At 40.1% G+C, this 21,401-nt stretch overlaps 1 protein-coding gene across 1 annotated transcript in view; it reads right to left on the reverse strand.

Annotated features, from left to right (window-relative positions):
• Positions 1 to 525: 525 nt before the first annotated feature.
• Positions 526 to 21,401, reverse strand: part of LOC126191578 (protein rolling stone-like) — a 246,653-nt gene continuing 225,777 nt past the window's right edge. Inside the window, exons 3-5 of the mRNA XM_049932507.1 lie at positions 17,453 to 17,687; positions 17,235 to 17,360; positions 526 to 1,450 (exon numbers count right to left, since the gene is read on the reverse strand). Coding sequence (XP_049788464.1) covers positions 1,080 to 1,450; positions 17,235 to 17,360; positions 17,453 to 17,687 — 732 coding nt within the window. The 3' untranslated portion in view covers positions 526 to 1,079. The remainder of the gene's footprint in view (positions 1,451 to 17,234; positions 17,361 to 17,452; positions 17,688 to 21,401) is intronic.

Here is a 21,401-nt window from a genome sequence, read left to right on the forward strand (position 1 = left end):
ATTAACTTTGCTCAGCTACTGTTCTGTATTAAGGTGGTATAAATATAATGATTGTGACAATATCTATACCATCTTTCCTGGGAGTGCTTGAGAGCAAGCTGTGTACATCAATAGAAATTAGTTTTGCTTTCTCAATCTTAACTTCTGTTAAGTTGTTTACTAAATCTACATTGTTCTTGAAGTTCAGTTTTTATTTATTTGTGCATTTTAATACTTTGTTTAGCATTCTTACTTTGAAAATGTGTATCCGATATGTCACACAATTGAGGAGACCAGCAATAAATAAAAGTTTGAGTTACAAGAAACCCACTGAAGTATATGCAACTGCAATACTGGAGGTGTTACTCAGTTTCAAAATAAATACATCTTTTAATTCATTGACAGATACACAGAATAACAAAGAGAGAGGGAAACTTCACTCAGAACTGAGGACTGGAGAAACAACTGAGATCATTTCCCTTTCTAACTGTGTGAAAACATCCTCCTTTATTCTAAGCACTGGGTGATTAGAAGTACAGTGACATGAATATTTTAAGCCTTTTGTTTTACAGTACATAAGTCAAAAGAAGTGTGAACACTGGAAAGTAATTCCTTGACATTAAATGGGGTTGTGAGGCCACACTTGGAGAGGACAACGATACAGTATTAAATCTTACAATTAAACACTAACTACAAGTGATGACAAACAACAGGCAAGTACAGAATGTACTCATTTTCACACAAACAAATATTTAATCTGTTTTGGTAATTGTATGTTTAACAGATTCTGTAGAGAGAAACTGACAAATCAAAACAGAAAGAAAAAGGTGATAAATACTGATGAGAATAGGTATAGCTATTTGATTGATACAGAAATGTGAACCAGGTAACAATTCACAGATGCACAGTCTTACAATTAGCTCTTCTGGCTGTCCAGACTATCACAGATACCACGCTATTACATTAGTTCAAACCTTTATTTAATAGGTAGTAGTTAAGAATACACCACATTCGGTGAAATACTGTAATATTATACACAGTATGTGCAGTCACTTTTATAAGCACACTTGTACCCCTAGAATATCACTTAATATGATTATCTAACAAGGTATATTTGTCTCATCAGGTTTCTGAATTTGATGTGGTTTTGCAAAATGTTTACATCTTGAACTTATGACTGACAATACCGTGTGCACTACAGCAACAAATATAAGTCCCAGGAAACACGCTAAGAAAGCATAACCTGTTTTCTTCCAATTGAGAAGTGCATAAATATAAGTGCGTCCAAAATTGTCAGTACCACCTGCAAGGTAGTAAATCCCATTGAAAACATAGTAAACCACTGTGAAGCACAGAGGCAAATACAAATGAGAAATCCTCATAGGGTGTCCAACAATAAAGAGATCAATAGTCATCATAATTCCATTCATGGCATGTGAAAGAATGTTCACTGCATCTAGTGGATGTTGTTCTGCAACAAATTTACAACAGACATACATGAACAAGATTAATGCACAGCTTTAAGAACATAAAGTACATCAAAACAAGCATATTTTACATATATTTTTTCTGTTCTCACTGCTGACTGCATCATGATCATGATATTAGGTTGGTGCAAAAGTTTGTAATGTTTTACCACAAATTTAGTAAATAGAAGAGATATACATAACAGAGACTTTAGTCATCAGTAACATATTTTCCTTCACTATTTACAACAGTCTGCCAACACTTGGGTAACTTTTCAGTTCTGTGACTTTAGATATCATGTGGTTTTGAGGTGAAGAACTTTTTGAGCTATGTTCAGAGTGTATTTTCATCTGGAAAAGAAGTTCTTGAAGGTTACCTGATAGAGAATAGAAATAATAATCTTGATGTTGAAACTCTTTTGTCTGTGTTTGTTTTAACAATAACATATGTTTTTGAGTGAGGTGTGCCTTTTCCAAAACACAATTTTGTTTTTGGTCCCAGACCCGTTCCACTGCAGTTTCAGCATCATCAGTGGGTTTATTATTATTATTATGGCTGTTAAACATAAGGAATGTTCTTTACTGTGTAAATACATATAAATATTAGTTTCTAAATCATAATACAGGTTTTTGAAGAGCATATACAATTGTGTATTCATATGTGTAATTTTCCTGTTGTATTACGTTTTTACACTGACTGTTTTTCTTAACAGTTTGTCACCTGCAACTACATAAAACTTAATGTAGGCAAAACATTTACGCAAAAACTACAATTTCTAAACTGTTATGGCTATGCATAGGTTTCATTTTTCATCACTTCTTCATTGTCAAGTTCTATGTATTGAGTTGTCACTGTCATCTCAATCAGCTGTTGAAGTTCACGGAACAGCATCCAGGAGAAACGACAGCATCCTACGTTCAAGACACCTTGGACCTGTATAAAACAGTGGATCCTAGAATGGAGGAGGAAAATAAGGTTGCACATCTCATGAAGGGTGTTGGTGAGGACATGTATCAAGCCATTCTCCTGAATGAGGTTTTGACAGCAGACGACTTCATAAAATGGTGCCGGTATATCGAGACAATGCATCAAAAAAGAATTACACACAAGAAGTTTGAACGGCTTCAAAACATCACATCGATGTCTGTGATGAAGGAAGCAACTGATTTCTCAAGTGTTCTTCATCAGATAGTGAGAGAGGAAGTTCAGGAGGCACTTGGATTGCACAGCGAGCAAAAAACCGAGACCTTCAAGAGGTTATAAGGGAGGAAGTAAAACAGACATTGAGCCCAAATCTCTCTTTCTTCATTTCCCTTTAAAATGGTGAAAAAGGCAAGACCCAGGTAAAGTTACTTTCCTACAATGCCGTGTGAGGAACCTGCTTGGGCACCAAGGAAGATTGACCCCGAAAAGGTGAGATCTATAAAGGAATTTCATATTCCTAAAAGTATTAGAGATGTGAGAAGCTTCCTCAGATTATGTTCTTATTCCCATTATTTTATCAAAGACTTTTGTAACAAAGCCAGGCCACTCCAGGAGTTGTTAAAAGCCTATGCTAAATTTATCTGGGGTGGTGCTCAACAACTACAGAAAGAAAATGTCTTGCTGTGATCTGGGACATACGCAAATTTTGACAGAATCTCTACGGAAGGCCATTCACAGTTGTTACGGACCATCATTCACTTGGTTGACAGGTCTTAAGGATCCAACAGGACGACTCACCAGGTGGGCAGTATGTCTTCAAGAGTATGACATTACCCTAGTGTACAAAACTGGAAGAAAACACCAAGATGCTGACTGTCTCTCAAGAAACCCTGTGCAAGACCATCAAGATTTTGATGAAGATAGTGAATGTCTCACTACACTCCATGATCTCTCTGCTGAGCAGAAGGATGCCAAAATATCTCAAATTATGCTTGCCTGAAATCAGTCAGAGGATGTGAAAGGACAATTTATGGTATTTAATGGATTATTTTGCAAGAAAAACTTTGATCCGTTTGGAAAGAGGTGGCTTCCAGTCATTCCTAAACACATACACTTAGACATTCTACAGAAATTCCATGACACATCTGAGGCTGGACATTTAGGATTAATTAAGACATAAGATAGGATCTGCAAGAGATTTTTCTGGTCAGCTTTATTTAGGAGTGTCCGTCACTATGTGTCACACTATTGAGAGTGCCAGAGGAGAAAGGGAGTTCCTCAGAAACCACCTGGCCGACTCATACCAATCCCACCAGCCAAAATGCCTTTCCAGCATGTTGGGATTGACCACCTCGGATGATTTCTCGTGTCTGCTAGTGGCAATAGATGGACTATTGTTTGTACTGATTATCCGTCATGCTATGCTATTACAAAAGCCGTGAAAACAGCCAAAGCATTTGAGGTAGCCAACTTCACTGTGGAAGACATTATATTAAAACACAGTGCCCCGAGGTCGTTAATTACGGATCGAGGGAAAGTTTTTCAATCAAATCTTGAGAGAGAGATAAAATGTCGGTGCAACATTACTCATCACATGATGACTGCCTACCATCCGCTAACTAACAGGTTTACTGAGCACCTTAATAAGACCTTGGCCAACATGCTATCAATATTTGTCAATGTTGAGCAGAGCAACTGGGATGAAGTGCTACCTTTCGTGACGTTTGCTACAACACCGCCAAACAAGACACCACAGTATTTACGCCATTTTTCCTGGTGAATGAGCGGAGGCGGTGACGGCAATGGACATTGTGTTTCTGTTACATGCTGATGACGTGGGCAATGACTACATCAGCCAGGTGTTAACCAGAGCTGAGGAAACTCAGCAGTTAGCTCGACTCCGTATGCTGGAGGCTCAAGAAAATGATCGCCGAAGGTATGACGCAACCCACCGCCCTGTTGTCTACCAGCCTGGTGACCTCATCTGGATGTATCATTCCTGTTCGGAAGGTTGGTCTCTCTGAGAAGCTCCTCAGCTTGGAGCTTATAAGGTCGTAAGACAGTTGTCTAATGTTACTTATGAAGTTGAAGATTTCAACCCTGACACAAGACAGCGAAAGATCAGAGATACGGTCCACGTCCTTCAAATGAAGCCCTATAAGGATCCGGCAACCCAGGGTAAATTCAAAGCTCCAGCAACAGGCAACAAGGGAAAAGGTGACGAAGATCATAGTGGCAAAGGAAGTTCTAAGATCATCGCCAGGGTGAACATCAGTCATCAGGAGTCGGAGTATGCAGGACTGATGACTCATTGCTGGACTAGGAGGACATAACACCGACAGGCTGTTCTCTTGAAGAGGGAGCAATGTCACAGAAGAAGCTGAGAAGCACAGTCACTGTGGTATAACGGTTATGATACTAGGCTGTTGCATGGAGGGTCATGAGTTCAAAACCCACATGGACTGTAAAATTTTAATTTCTATATTCCATTCCAGTACATTCTAGAAGCATCCACAAATGTCAGGAATCATTGTACTGGAATTTTCTGTAACTGTATACACTATATACTGTATGTGTTCTGGCCGGAGGCAGTTCACTCCGCACTCTTGTATGTGCAGGTGCTGAATAAACCTTCGTTAAGTCATTCATCTAATTACACCTTCTTCTATGTGACAATATATTTCAATATTTAAAACAAAATCCCTGTTTTAACCACAAATCTATTGCAGCGATAGGTGATTGAAAACTTTTTACTGGTAGCGTATGTTTGTAAAATGGCAGTATCTGTTGGAAGGTGGTAGAGAAAAGTTCAAGGAGTCTGGAGAGCAAGTGCTTCTATCACATAAAATCAATAAACGTATGGTGTGTTTGAAAGCTACTTGTGTTGTGTTGGTTCAAGGCAGTTCTCAAGTTCTGTTACTAGTCAGCTATACTCTTCATTTAAGCTTTTCATCAATGTGCCTTAAATACTCTTACGTAGGCCACACCCTGCAATTTATTCCTTCCAGCACAACTTCAACTATGGAACCCCACTGATAAGTCAACCGACTGCCATGTCATCTTCAGCCATTCACCATCAGATGTGGTATGAAAGGGCACAGAATCATCACACCACACTCTTAGAAATTGTCGATGCTTTGATCTTTCATACACTACCTCTCAATCGTGTAGTGCCTCAATGGCATCGTGTGGCTCAGTGCACCATAGTCCAGTCCCCCCACGGAGGAAACATCTCTGGCATACCAGAAATTTAACCTGGATCCTCCAAATGGGAGTCTGTCTCTTTGACCACTAAGCTGCAAAGGCTGCCCACCTTGAACTACAGTTTTCAGTAAAGATTCATGCTGTAACATACGTTCAATAATTCTTTGATTCATTATATTCTTTACTGAGCATTTTTACTTGCTAATTCCTTAATCATTCTATGAATCATTCAAGTTGATCTAATAGAATTTTCTCTTAATTTATACTTGAAAGGACTTCAACCCTTCTGTCTTTCCATTTGTTCTTATTTTGTACCAAAACATGTGTGTGTGTGTGTGTGTGTGTGTGTGTGTGTGTGTGTACGTGTACATACCTATGTATGTATCTACCTATGTATGTATCTACCTATGTATGTATCTACCTATGTATGTATCTACCTATGTATGTATCTACCTATGTATGTATCTACATATGTATGTATCTACATATGTATCTACGTATGTATGTATCTACGTATGACTGTACGAACTCTTATCTTCCTATTTTATGTGTTCTACTTTTGAAAGAGCGTTTGTCTACCTATTGAGGTGTCTTTGTCAAAATTTAATATTTAGCCACCCAGCATGACCACTGGTAACTACAAAATTCCTTTAGTTTTTTACATTTACATACTAGTTACAATACACCAAAATAAGTGCAGTGGTAGAGCATATATGTTCCTTGTTCAAGGATTTCCACAAAGCACGATCATGTGATGATAGTGGGTGGAGTGGGAAACAGTATTGATAGGGATCAGGGCTACAGTATTGAGTGTGACCTGGTGAAAATAGCCTCAGCAATGACCCATACCAATACTGGGCCTGCTTTCGTGTGGCATGATCAGCCCCAGTTGAACTGCTCTGTCAGGAGTGTAAATATGGAGTTAGACCAGTTGCGTAGGGCAGCCACTCTGTCAGACATTGGATTGGTTCTTGTCAAGGCTATAGATAGGGGGGATTTCACAAGGCATGGCCTACACCTCAATAGGAAATGGAAGGGTAAACTGGCAGGGTTGTTAGCGAAATCCAAAAGGAGACACTAGTACTCATGGATGTACCTCTTTTTTTAGACTAATATCAGTGTCCAATGAGAAGTTCAGTGCTAAAGAGGTCAAAAACTCACAAAATTTTCACAACAGGAAAGTAAATAATAATGTTACCATATTTAACCAAAATATTGGTGGATTAAAGAGAAAAGTAGATTCTCACAAAAGTAAAGTAAAAAATAATGTTACCATTTTTCACCAAAATATTCCGGGATTGAAGAATAAAGTAGATGAACTCCTGGTTTGGTTAGATGACATTGAATCTGATAATGTAATAGATATACTATGCCTGTCTGAGCATCACATTGTGTCTCATATGGAAAAGGTAAATATCAGTGGTTATAAACTGGCTGCACCTATGAGTAGAGAGAATAAGGTGAAAGGAGGAGTTGCCATATATGTCAAAAGTTATCACTGTGTAGAAAGCTTAGATACAAAAAGGTTTTGCCCAAAGCAACATATAGAAGATTGTGCCTATCAGCTTAAACTGAAGGAGGGCTCTTTTATAATTGCAATAGTATATAGGTCCCCTTCAGGGAACTTTCATTTATTCCTGGAAAACTTGGATGCCTCGTTGTGCTATCTGTCAGATAGGGGAAAGCAAATAATTATTTTTGGGGACTTCAATGTTGATTCACTGAAAGAGTGTAATAAGAAGAATGATCTGAAGTCTTGCTTGGTTCTTTCAATTTGACATCTGTCATTAATTTTTCTACTCTGGTAGTAAAGGACAGCAGCACATAGATAGATAACACTTTTACAGACAATGATAGGTTTAAAAACATAAATTCTTGTCCTGTTGAGAATGGGCTTTCTGATCATGATGCTCAGCTAGTTACAGTATATGACATAGCTCCATTCAGTAATTCAAAACTGCCCTCCAAAGTTGTGCGTTCAATTAATGACTGGATGAGGTATACAAGGAACCCGATGCTAATTTAAAATATAACTTATTTCATGATACACTTTTAAAAGAATTTGAAAACTGTTTCCCCAACATAGTAGTCAAATCTAATTACAAGAAACCATGCAAAAAATCTTGGCTTACAAAAGGAATAAAAATATGTTGTAACCGCAAAAGGGAACTGTAACTAACAACAAGAAAGAGTAATGACCCAGAAACAGCCAAATATTATAGAAACTACTGTGCTACATTAAGAAAGGTTATTAAAAAGTCCAGAAGCTTGTGCATCATGTCTGAGATTAATACCTCTGATAGCAAAATCGAAACAATTTGGAATATTATTACAAGGGAGACAGGGCAACCAAGAGTACAGGACGATGGCATCACCATGAAAGCGAATGGAAACAACAAGCCGGAAGTCGAAAACATTTAGAATAATCATTTTTTAAATGTTGTAGAGAAAATAGGATCTAAATGTTCATTAGAAGAAGCAAGGCAGTTAATGGAAGAGGCCTTACCCACACCATTTGATACAATTGAAATTCCACCCTCCTCTCCTGCTGAAATTAGGAAGATAATAAACTCTCTCAAGAATAAAAGCTCACATGGAATTGATGGCATTTCCAGTGGGATAATAAAAGCTTGTTCCCAAGAAATAAGTGGGATTCTTAGCCACATATGTAATAGCTCTCTGAAGCAGGGTATGTTCCCAGATAGACTGAAGTATGCCATTGTTAAACCACTGCATAAAAAAGGGGACACGTCTGATGTCAACAACTACCGCCCAATCTCTCTTCTGACTGCCTTACCCAAATTTTTTGAAAAAGTAATGTATTGTAGAGTAGCTTCACACCTTTGTAAAAATAAAGTTTTAACAAAATGTCAGTTTGGTTTCCAGAAGGTTTTTTCAACGGAAAATGGTATATATACTTTCACTAATGAAATATTAAATGCTCTGAGTAACCAGAAGTCACCCGTTGGGATTTTTTTGTGATCTATCAAAGGCTTTTGATTATGTAAATCATGGAATACTTCTAGATAAGCTCAAGTACTGTGGTATGAATGGGACAGTGCTCCAATGGTTTAAATCATACGTAACAGGAAGAGTGCAAAAAAGTTGAAATAAGCAGTTCACATTACATGCAAAAAACTGGTGATTTCTCAAACTGGGGAACAATCAAGAATGGGGTGCCACAAGGTTCGGTCTTGGGTCCTCTGCTGTTCTTAATATATATTAATGACTTGCCATTCTATATTCACAAAGATGCCGATGATACAAGTATAGCTATCACACCCAACAGACAAGAATTAACTGGTGAAATTGTAAACGATGTTTTTCAGAAAATTCATTAAGTGGTTCTCTGAAAATGGGCTCTCATTAAACTTTGACAAAACACAGTATATACAGTTCCACACAGTAAATGGAATGACACCATTAATAAATATAGACTTTGATCAGAAATTGGTAGCTAAGGTAGAATATTCAAAATTTCTAGGTGTATGTATCAATGAGGGGTTGAACTGGAAAAAAACCACTGAGGATCTGCTGAAATGTTTGAGTTAAGTTACTTATGCTATTAGAGTCATTGCAAATTTTGGCGATATACATCTCAGTAAATTAGCTTACCATGCCTATTTTCATTCTCTGCTTTCATATGGCATCATATTCTGTGGTAACACATCATTGAGTAAAAGAGTGTTCATTACACAAAAGCATGTAATCAGAATATTTGCTGGAGCTCATACAAGATCATACTGCAGACACTTATTTAAAAAGATAGAGATCTTCACTGTAGCCTCACAATATATATATTCACTTCTGAAAATTGTTATTAACAATCCGAATGATTTCAAAAGTAATAGCAGTGTACATGGCTACAACACTAGGAGAAAGGATGATCTTCACTACTCAAGGTTAAATCTAACTTTGGCTCAGTAGGGGGTAAATTATGCTGCCACGAAAGTCTTTGGTCACTTACCTAATAGCATCAAAAGTCTGACAGATAGCCATATAGCATTTAAAAGGAAATTAAATAATTTCTTAATGTCAACTCCTTCTAATCATTAGATGAATTTTTGGATGTAGTAAAGTGGGTAACTTCCCCAATCCCCCCCCCCCCCCAAAAGAAAGGGTCATGTAATACTTTGTGTAATGTAATATCTTGTATAGACACCATTTATTAACCTGACACGTTCCACATCATTATGAAGTGTCATATTCATGATCTATGGAACAAGTACTAATCTAATCTAATCTACAGAAAGGAGAAACTGACATTCAGTATAATAGTGCAGTTCATTCGTCAGTACACACTCCTGATAACAAATCTCTGTTCACTCAAATGCATAATATTTCTACTGCATCAGCCTCATACGGAGTTAATCACTAAATAATCTGTGTGACAGGAAAGCATCAGATTCCTTAGGTTATGGATCCATTACATAAAATTTGAACATTGAAGCTCATGAATGTGTCACTGTGGTCTTTAGTCAAATGACTGGTTTGATGCAGCTCTTGACACTTCTCCCCCATGAGTAAGTCTTTTCATCTATGCATAACTACTGCAACAGACACACATTTGAACTTGCTAACTATAGTCAAGCCTCAGGCAGCTTCTACAATTTGTACCCCCCCTTCATTTCCCTCTACTACCAAAGAGACAATTTTCTGATGCCTCACGATGTGTCTATCAACTGATACCTTGTTTTAATCAAGTCACGCCACAAATTTCACTTTTCCCCCCAAATTCAATTCAGCACCTGTTCATTACTTATTTGATATGGCCATTTAACCTTCAGCATTATTCTGTAGCACCACATTTCAGAAGGTTCTATTCCCGTCCTGTCTGCATCTGCTTGTCATCGATCTTTCGTTTACATATAATGCTCCACTCCAGACAAATGTGATCAGAAAATAATTCTAACATTTAAATTTATATTTCATGCTTATAAAATTTTGTTTTTATAACTTTTTCTCCGTATTACCAATATGCATTTTGTATCCTCACTACTTCGGCCATCAGCAGTTATTTTGCTGCCAACATAACAAAACCCATACGCTGCTTTTAGTATCTGATCCTTAATCTAATTTTCTCAGAAACATCTGATTATCCCAGTTTTACTTTTGTTGATATTTATCTTACAACCTCTTTTCAAGGCACAACAAACTACTGACACACAGCACAGCAATGCATTTCACCACTAGTACACCGATGATGATGATGATGATGATGATGATGACGATGATGATGATGATGGAAGCTATTGAATGCTTGGTATTATGAACAAATCCCATGTGGCAACAAATCCATTACCGGTAACCACTCATGCATTATCCATTGTGTTCAGTTTCTCGTTGAAGTCATTTGCTATTTCTGACGGAATTATAATATCACTGACAGACCTCAAACTTTTAGTTTCTCCTCCTTGAACTTTAATCCATTTTCCAAATTTCTCCTCGGTTTCATTCACAGATTACTCAATGTATTGATCGCATAACACCGGGGGTAGATTACAGCCTTATTTCACTCCATTCTAAGCCAATACCTTCTTTCATGTCCTTCCACTCATGTAACTGCTTTCTGATTTCTGTACGATTTGCAGACATCCTTTCACACCCTGCATATTACCTCTGGTACCTTTAATAGTTCTCTAGTCAACACTGTCAACACATTTCTCTAAACCTACATATGTTATAAATGTCTGTTTTCCTTTCATCAATCTATCATCTGAGGTAAGTCACAGTGTCAGTACTGTCTTGAGTCTGCCTACATTTCTCTGAAACTCAAACTGATATTCCTCACAGTCACCTTCTACCTGCCTTTTTTTTCCTTCCATTCTTCTGAAAATAATTTGAAGTAAGTATTTTGCAACCATCAAACAGTTGAAAATCCAGGATGGAATGTAACAGTATTGTGGAAGGGAAAGTTGCTACTCACCATATAGTGGAGATGCTGGGTCTCCGATAGGCACAAGGCCTTTGTCAAAAATAGACCACACGCACACACAAATGCGCACAAGCACAACTCAGACACACATTACTGCAGCCTCTGGCAGTTGAACCCACACCGCAAGCAACAGCAGCAGGGTATGATGGGAGCGGGCAACAAGTGGGTGGGAGTAAGGAAGAGGCTGGAGCAAGGAGGGGGAGGGATAGCAGGGTAGAGGTGAGTGAAGTGTTGGTAGGGAGCACGGAAGGACAAGGTGTGGAGAGGATAGGGCAGCTAGGTGCAGTTGGAAGGTTAGATGGAGGGCAGGGAAAAGGTGGACGGGGAGGGGGGGGGGGGGGGCAGAACAGGAGATAAGTAAAAAGACTGTTTGCATTGGTGCAGTGATGGAATGGGAACAGGAAAGGGGCTGGATGGGTGAGAAAAATTACTAAGGTTGAAGACAGAAGGGCTATGGGAATGTAGGCTATGTTGCTGGGAGAGTTCCCACCTGCCAAATTCAGAATAGCCGGTGTTGGTAGGAAGGATCCATATGGCACAGTCTGTAAATCAGTCATTGAAATGAAGGATGTCACATTGGGCAACATGCTCTGCAAAGGGTGATCCACTTTTTTCTTGGCCACAGTTCATTCATGCAGACAAACAGATTGTTCGTTGTCATGCCCACATAGAATACAGCACAGTGGTTGCAGCTTAGCTCGTAGAGTACATGACTGGTTTCACAGGTAGCCCTGCCTTTGATGGGATAGGTGAGTTTTGTGACTGGACTACAGCAGGTGTTTGTGGTGGTGGTGGGAGGCTGTATGAGACAGGTCTTTGATTTAAGTCTATTACAGGGATACAAGCCATGAGGTAGGGGGTTGGGAGCAGGGGTTGTGTAGGGACGGGCAAGTACATTGTATAGGTTTGGTGGACAGTGGAACACCAACATGGGAGGGACATGGAGAATAGTGGGCAGGACACTTCTCATTTCAGGGCCCGACGAGAAGTAGTCCAAACCCTGGTGGAGAATGTAATGCTCCAGTCCTGAGTGTTACTGAGTTATGAGGGGAATGCTCCTCTGTAGCTGGATGGTGAGACTTTGGGAGGTTGTGGGAGACTGGAAAGATAATGAATGGGAGATTTGTTTTTGTACAAGGTTGGGAGGATAATTACAGTCACCACATGCAACACTTCGACTTTGACAGCTGCCACCCATTCCATACCAAGAAGTTCCTTCTGTACAGCCTAGCTACCCATGGTCTGCACTTGCAGTGATGAGCGGTCTGTCTCGAAATATACCAAGGGTCTCACTGAGGCCTTCATAGACAGTAATTATCCTACCAACATTGTCCAAAAACAAACCTCTCATGCCTTATGTTTCCAGTCTCCCACAACCTTACAGTCCAGGCACAGAGGAGCATTCTCCTTGTATGCAACTAAATTACATTGTCTGTCAAGGTTGTGAAAACTCTTGTCAAGTCCTGAAATAAGAAATGTCCAGTATCCTTCACACCCCTCCTACAGTGGTATTCCACCGTTCACGGAACCTACACAATATACTCATCCATCCCTACACAACCCCTGCTCCCATCCCCTTAGCTCACGGCTCATATCCTGTAATATGACCTAGAACCAAGACCTGTCCCCATACATTGTCCATAACTGGCAAACTAATTGACGGAGTTGTCTTATCTTTGGTAGTGTAATAGTTTGTAGTTCTGGCAATCGCCACACAAGCGTTGTACTGTGTTGTTTTGTTTTGTTTTGTTTTGTCAGATGACAGTTTCCATACTGTCAGTGTTTTGTTCTTAGTTGCACCTAGTTGCTCGAGTAAACATGGCTGGTGCAAGGCTTACATTTAATGAAAGGAAGTCAGTTTTGAAGTGGTATTTTAAGTACGAAAACATTAATGAGGTTCAATGGCAATGGCAAAATGAGTATCAAACAGAGCCACCGGCACGTTTAACAATTCGTTGTATTTGAGACAAATGTGAAGCCGAAGGCTGTGTTAAGGATGTACACAAACAACGATCTGGACAACATGTAACAGTAACAAGTCCAGCTAACTCCCGTCATGTGTTACAACACTTCACTCGCTCACCATAGATGTCTGTGAGACAGTATGCCTGTGAAACGAGTGAGCCGCTCAAGAGTTCAGCAAATTTTGAAGACAGCAAAGTGGAAGTGCTACATCCCATGATTGCTACACGCAATGAAGGAGGACGGCCCAGATCGTAGAATGGAGTACTGCGAGTGGTTTACTAACATGGTGCGCAACGATGAAGAGTTTGCAGAGATGATTGTGTGGTCTGATGAGGCACAGTTCAAACTCAATGGTACAGTAAATCACCACCAAAAATCCGAACGTCCATGTAGACAAAGCCTTAAATTTGCCATGAGTAAATGTGTGGTGTGGGTTGTCTTACCGGGGCTTGATTGAGCCATTCTTCTTTGTCAGCACAGTTACCGGTAAGGTGTACCTTCAGAAGCTTTAGACATCCATTTTACCTGCCATCCAAGACTTGTATGGAGACAGAGGAGTTTACTTTCAACAAGATGGTGCCCTAGCCCACTACCAAAATCGTGTTAGGGCGTATCACAACGAAAATCTACCGGGAAGATGGATAGACCATAGAGGTGCTGTGGAGTATCCACCACGTTTCCCACACCAAACTCCTCTGGACTTTTACCTGTGGGGAACACTAAAGGACGTCGTTTATCGACAAAAGCCACACACATTGGATTAACTTTGAGAATCCATCATACAGTCATATGCAAATATCCAACTGAACACGTCGCAGTCAGTAGTTTGTGCTGCAGTTCAGCGGCATCATTTGTGTGTGGATGTTAATGGTGACCATTTCGAACACCTACAGTGATACCTTTAAGTTGGACTTTAACCAACACTTTCGCCAAAAATGAGACAACTCCATCAGTTAGTTTGCAAGTTATGGACTTTTAAACAGTCGATACTTTTTTTTTTTTTTTTTTTTGAGCCCTCTGTTTATTCCTTCCACCTTTTGGACTTCCATTCTTTGCTTAGTACTCTTTTTCCATCTGAGCTATTAATATTCACACTGGTAATTCTCCTTTTTCCAAAGGCCCCTTTAGGTCTCCTATCCATGGCATTCCCAAGCTATTTCTGCTCTGTTATTTTCCATTTACAGTCATTCTCATTTTTAGATATCTGCGTTCCCTTTGACCTGCTTTATTTGCAGCTTTTTAATAAATTTTCTTTTCACGAACGAAATTCAATATATTGTGTGCATTATCCAAGGATTTCTTATCTAATCCTATGGTGCCTTCACTATTTCATTTCTCAGAGTAAACCATTTGTCTTCTATTGTATTTCTGTCCTCTGTTTCAGTCAATCACTACTTAATGCCCCCTTTTGAAACTATCAACAATCTCCCATTTTTTTTTAACATATCCAGGCCCTATCCCATTTGCTCTCTACAGCATATCCAGCTATCAAGTTAGTGTAATGCCAAAGTAAGACAAGAAACATTGGGGAAGGGCCTTAGAAGGTCCCCAGCATTTAGACAGCAAATGTTAAATTATCAGTTTGTAGTTCCAGTGTTGATACATACACATGGCCTTGTGGATGCACATACAGCTACAACATGGTAGTACATTGAGCACTAGCAGTAGGAACTCTATCACTAGTCATCAAAGGGAACAGATGCATTGAGCAATGCTCCTCACTGTAATAGCCCCAGTACTACATTTAAGCAGGCAGATAGTAGAGATCAGAAACTGAGTGAGTATGAGCCCAATATTGTGGTTTCCATACATTGGATACCAAGGCACTGCTGTTACACCAATGCCATAGTGGCTTCCTTCCTTCCTGTCCTAAGTCTGCAAGTATGCCAAGTCTGAAATCAATGTGCTGAGGTCACCTGCTGCTGCTTGTTTCATTTCCTCTTACTGAAGTATCCAGGAGAGTAAAGCAATGATGTAGTGTGGAAACTGAGTGCACATCTTGCTGTTTTAGTGTATCAGTGACAGGTTGTAAGTGACTATCTCTTGGGATCATATGGCAACTAATGAAGCTGTACTGTGAGGATCTGGAGGGTGTAAGACAAACATTAAGTAACGTAGTGCATGAAGTTACAAATTGCTCCGTAGGAGGAAAAGTGATATCTGGTACAAACTGAATGTTACAGTCCACACTTCAGATGGAAAAGAAACTTACAGCAGTTTGTAATTTCATACAAAACTAGTTCATAACAACAAATATGCACATACAAGATGTATCCATTGTGGGCTGAACCACTGTTTGTGCTTTATTAGTCTCTTGGTTTTTAGTGATCCAAATCTGACTAGTTTGTCACACAAAAAGTTTGACACATAGGCAAACAGATGTTTTCACTTCTAAATCATTCCCGAATAGCCTGCTCAAGTGACTAGAACTCCGTTGCCCAGTATACTGAAAGTCTGACTAAGGCATTCACAGGCAGACACTGTCCTCCAAATCTAGTTCATAGACATGTTTCCCACACCATATTATCACATAACCATTATTCTCCCATTATCTTAAAGAAGCTGCAAATGAGCAGCCTCATCATCACCCAGTGTCACATTGGAATGGAACAACTGAACCATTTTCTTTGCCAGGGCTTCGACTATCATTGTGCACAGAAATGAGGAACATCCTACCCACAAACCTTCCCACCCCTCCAAAAGTGGTATTCCACTGCCAACCCAAAGTAACCAATGTCTTGGTTCTTCCCTTTGTCACACTGAGTCCCAGCCACTGGCCACAAAGCGCAAATCCCTGTGCAAAACATGTTTGATGCATGATCTGATATTTTCTGAGTGTATTTGTAGGCTTGTAGAATTCTTGGGTGTCTGTCTGGGTCACATCATAATTTTTCCACAATATTTCAGCAAACAGACTCATTGCCATCTTCAGGTGATCTCTGATGATTCCTGCTTCACTCTTGTCAGTGTCTTATACATATTGTTAGTTACTGCCTGCATGACTCCACTCCTATCACAATCTGTGCAGTAGTTGTGAAAGTGGAGCCTCCATACTCGGGTGACAGTGTCCACACTATCACCGCAGGGTGCAGACCTCACTGTATGGGAATGTTTTCCTTTTTTTAGGCTCTGTGCAGGGTTTGATACCCGACTAAGCTGGAGGCCACTATCTTTGTTAATTAGGTCACTTTGAACCATAATTTTGATGGTCTCTCTAGTCACACAATCCCAGAAGGAGGAGGACAGCCTTAAGTATATTAGTGTAGTTGTAGTATATCATACTGACAGTTTTTAAACTATTTTCAGCCATGACTGATTTGATGTCTTGCATATTCAGTTCAATTCACACTATCAACCATGTACACAGTTTTTTAGGGGTTGAAATACGTGTTTATTGAACCTAGTACTGTCAAGGTTTTAGGTAGTGGAATGTGTATTTTGTCCATACCACCATCGTGCACAGCGTGATCTCCCTGGTGCTGTTGCCTGTGTTGCATTCTTATACTGTGCACCTACTGCCTCCCTCTCCATTGATTCATTCCTATCTCGTGCACCTACTACTTAAGGAAGTAGTTATAGTGTAAATCTCATAATTATGCCATTCGCCTTACAGATTATTAAAACTAAAATCTCGTGAATAATTATAGTACTGCTCAAAACTTCTTGAAATTGGCAATACTGAAATGAAAATTTATTAACTATTTATCAACTCTAGTTAAGAGTAGTGAATCTGTGCCTGATGCACTTATAGTATGCTCACCAGGATCATAGACTGCAGTCCAAAAGGATATGGTGATACAGACAGCAATAGTGGCAGCTGTGGTGTGAATCGCCCAGTAAATTTTGTATTGCAGTGGCATTGTGCCACTAACACCTTGAGCTGTTACTAAATAAGAAAGAACAAAATTTTACATAAAGCTGGAAATTAACTCCTTTTATGATCGTACTTACCTGTTAACTAATAAATAATGTGTGTACCTGAAATTTGATGCTGCCTCTTCAGCTTCGCATTCAGAACAATAACTAGACAAAAAATAGCTTGAACTGTGCATAAAGTTAAACCCCAGTTTGTGAGGTAGATTGGCCATTTCCAGATAGATATTATCACTCTTCCAGCTCCTGTTATGGAGGCAAGTAAAGCTGCTATAAAGAATGCAGCCACCACCACTCGATAACACACATATGCTCGTGTAATGCTCCCTTTCCGGTCCCACTGCAACAGTTGAGATGTATTAAAACAAACAAACAAACAAACAAACACACACACACACACACACACACAAAATAAATGACAATAACAAACTTTGTAATGGAAGAAAAGAACCTGCTTGGGAAGCACATCTAGAGCAAAGGCAATCACTACTGATTGCTTTCCATTAAATGGAAAGGTATTTCCATGGACATAATCATCTGCATCCCTACCCCCCCCCCCCCCCCCCACCATGAGGCTCATAAAGTAGGAGGAAATACAAGCAACAGTGAATGTTTGGAAGAGTCCTGGGAATGTACTCTGAAGGATTAATAGGTAAGACAATTGTTCGCTATAAGCATTATAGACTAGTTTTAATCCTGGTTTGGCACCAATTTTTAACTGTGACAAAAGAAAGAAACTGCATCAATTGTATATGACAAAGATGAACAACATACAATGAGGAACAAGTTCAGTTTTGAATAATTCATCTTTTGCAGGTAATCAGCTGAAGGGCATCAACAAAACTTCACTAACTCAAACGAAAAATAGAGAACCACAGAACACTTAATTCATTCTCATAAAAGTCTTTAGTTCCTGATGGAATGTAAGTCTGTATTACATAGTTGAATAGTCACCTTCTTATAAGAAGTAAGGCTTGCAGAAGTTGTTCTACAAAGTCCAGAGGATTACAAGAGAAATGGTGCCAGACTGAAGGTTTCAGGTTAAACTTTAGGAATGATCACATGTTCAAGTGTTTATAACAATGCCTAACAAATGCAAAGGATCACTTTAACATCTTTAAGTAACACGTAGGTTTAGCGTTTAGCGCACTACTTTTCCTATCTTGAGAAACATAGCTGCATCATAATCAATCATTGAAGTGACAATTTCATTTATGTTTCCTGTTGGTGGTGCATCCCTTTAGTCACATTATTTTGTAGGCTTAAAAACAACATAAGATAACTGAACAGTAAGAACTTCCTTAAAACTTACTGGCCTCACTAAATTTTCAAGTAACACTATTATTAAAAGGATAGGTGCTACTCACCATATAGCAGAGATGCTGACTCGTGGATAGTCACAACAAAAAGAAATTCATAAAGGAGCAGCAGCAGCAGTGCACGATAGGAGAGACAACTGGATGGTGGTAGGAAGAGGCTTGGGAGAGGTGGGGGAGGGATAGCAGGGTAGGGGTGGGGGAATGGTGATTGGTAGAGTAGGGGGCTGTGTAGTGCGGCACAGGAACAGGAAAGTGTCTGGATGTGTGAGGACAACAACTAACAAATGTTGAGGTCAGGACAGTAATGTATATTGCAGGGAGAGTTCCCACCTGCGCAATTGAGAAAAGCTGGTGTTGGAAGGATCTGTATGGCATAGGCTGTGAAGCAGTCACTGAAATGAAGAATGTCATGTTGGGCAGCATGCCAAGCAACAGGGTGGTCCAGTCGTTTTCTGGCCACAGTTTGTCAGTGGCCATTCATGCAGACAGACAGCTTGTTGGTCGTCATACCCCCACAGAATGCAGAACATTGGTTGCAGTTTAGCTTGTAGATTACATGACTGGTTTCACAGACAGGTGATGTTTGTGACTGGACTGGAGTATTTGGTGGTGGGAGGACGTGTGGGACAGGCTTTGCATCTAGATTACTGGGATACATGAGGTAAGGGGTTGGGAGCACGAGTTACGTAGGAATGGATGAGTCCAAAAATCCAGCAGGATCTCTAGTCTCTCCTCAAATCCTTAGGCCAATCCCAGAACCTCTCCCCAGAGTCCATGTCTCTGCCCACCCCTATCACTCCCCTCACTCCTACCTTCTACATGCTTCCTGCAGTCCATAAACGTAACCACCAAGGATGCCCCATTGTGGCTGGTTACTATGCCCCCACTTGGATAATCTCTACTCTCAGAGACCAACACCTTCAGCCTCTTACCTATAACCTACCCTCCTATATAAAAGATACCAACCATTTCCTCCACTGACTCCCTGTAGTTCCTGTCCCTTTACCACACAGTGCCCTGTTCATCAATATTGATGCCACATCTCCTGACACTAAAATCCCTCATGTGCATAGCCTTACCACTGATGATCACTACCTTTCCCAATGCCCAACAGTTTCCAAACCAACAACAGTTTCCAAACCAACAACCTTCTTCCCAGTCAACATGACCAACTATATCCTCACTCACAATTACTTCTCCTTTGAAGACTTACCCACAAAAGAATCTGTAGTACAGCTCTGGGCAGCTGCATGGCACTATAGTATGCCAACCTATTCATGGGCCACCTAGAGGAATCCTTCCTAAACACCCAGAATCATAAACCCCTCACCTGGTTTAGATTCACTGATGGCATCTTTGTGATGTGGATCAAGGGTGAGGACACCCTATCCACATTCTTTTGTAGCGTCAACAACTTCTCCCCCATTTGCTTCACCTGGTCCTACTCAACCCAACAAGCCGCCTTCCTAGATGTTGACCTCCACCTCAAAGATGGCTACGTCAGTACCTACATCCATATCAAACCTACTAACCACTAGTAATACCACCACTTCGACATCTGCCACCCATTCCATACTGTAGTTCTTTCCATACAGTCTAATCACCCATGGTCATCATATCTGCAGTGACGAGTGGGTATAAATGAGGTCTTCCCAGACTGTAATTATCCTCCCCAACCTTGTACAAAATCAAATTTCCCGTACCTTATCTTTCCAGTCTTCCGTGACCTCCCAAAGCTTCACCTCCTGGAGGAGCATTCCCCTCCTAACTCTGAACCACCCAGAACTGGAGCAACTGAATTACAGTCTCTACCAGGGTTCTGACTACCCCTCGCCATGCCCTGAAATCAGTAATGTCCAGCCCACTATCCTTCCACCCCTCCCACAGTGGTATTCCACCATCCACCGAACCTACACAGTAGACTCATCCATCCCTACAGCAGTTTCTGCTCCCAACCCCTCACCTCATGGCTCTCTCGCCTCCCATCCCCCCAGTATTTTTGGATCTGCCTCTCTTGCATTGGTTTCTGATATGGATAACACAGTTCCGGGCACTATGCCTTTTTCTCTGTCTTATGGTTAGGCCATCTCCTCCTAATTTCCCTCTACTGCTTTGTCTTCACACTCAAATTGCCACTGTTTCCTTTTACTGTGTAACTTTTTAGCTGCCCCTATTGTCAGAGAGTTGCATTTAGGTTAAGACCACCTTCCTGGAGGGTCTCACATAAATCATATCATTGATGAGGAGTCTCCCTGTGGGAAAGCAGTTCTTGAGTCCCGGCTTCAGCTGATGGAAATGGACAATGTTTCACAACAGGATTGTTTTACTGAGAAAGAAATCACTGTTCACCTGAAAGTAGCATACGATAATGGAAACTGTTTTTGAGAATGATTGCCAGCTGCTAGTCATTGAACCAACCATCAACCCTATGGAAGTTTTCAAACATTTCACTACAGCCTTCTGGTGTTGCAACCTCCCTGGAATCAACAACACTAACCGTAAACAGCATAACAGACCTTCCAACACTCCAGTTATGCCGTACTTCATTCCTCTGCAGTTACTTGGCTTTTACACCTTTAGTTCACCTTTCTTGACTTAGACAGTATTCTCTCAGCTTCATTTCCATTGTGAAGAACTGAAAATTCATCATATCTGCAACAACAACAACAGGTGCACTGATTCAAGTATGCCAACTGACCAAAATCCAGAAAATCAGGAAAAGTCAATTACAGTAC

The sequence above is a fragment of the Schistocerca cancellata genome, chromosome 6, assembly GCF_023864275.1.
Source record: "Schistocerca cancellata isolate TAMUIC-IGC-003103 chromosome 6, iqSchCanc2.1, whole genome shotgun sequence".
NCBI lineage: Eukaryota > Metazoa > Arthropoda > Insecta > Orthoptera > Acrididae > Schistocerca > Schistocerca cancellata.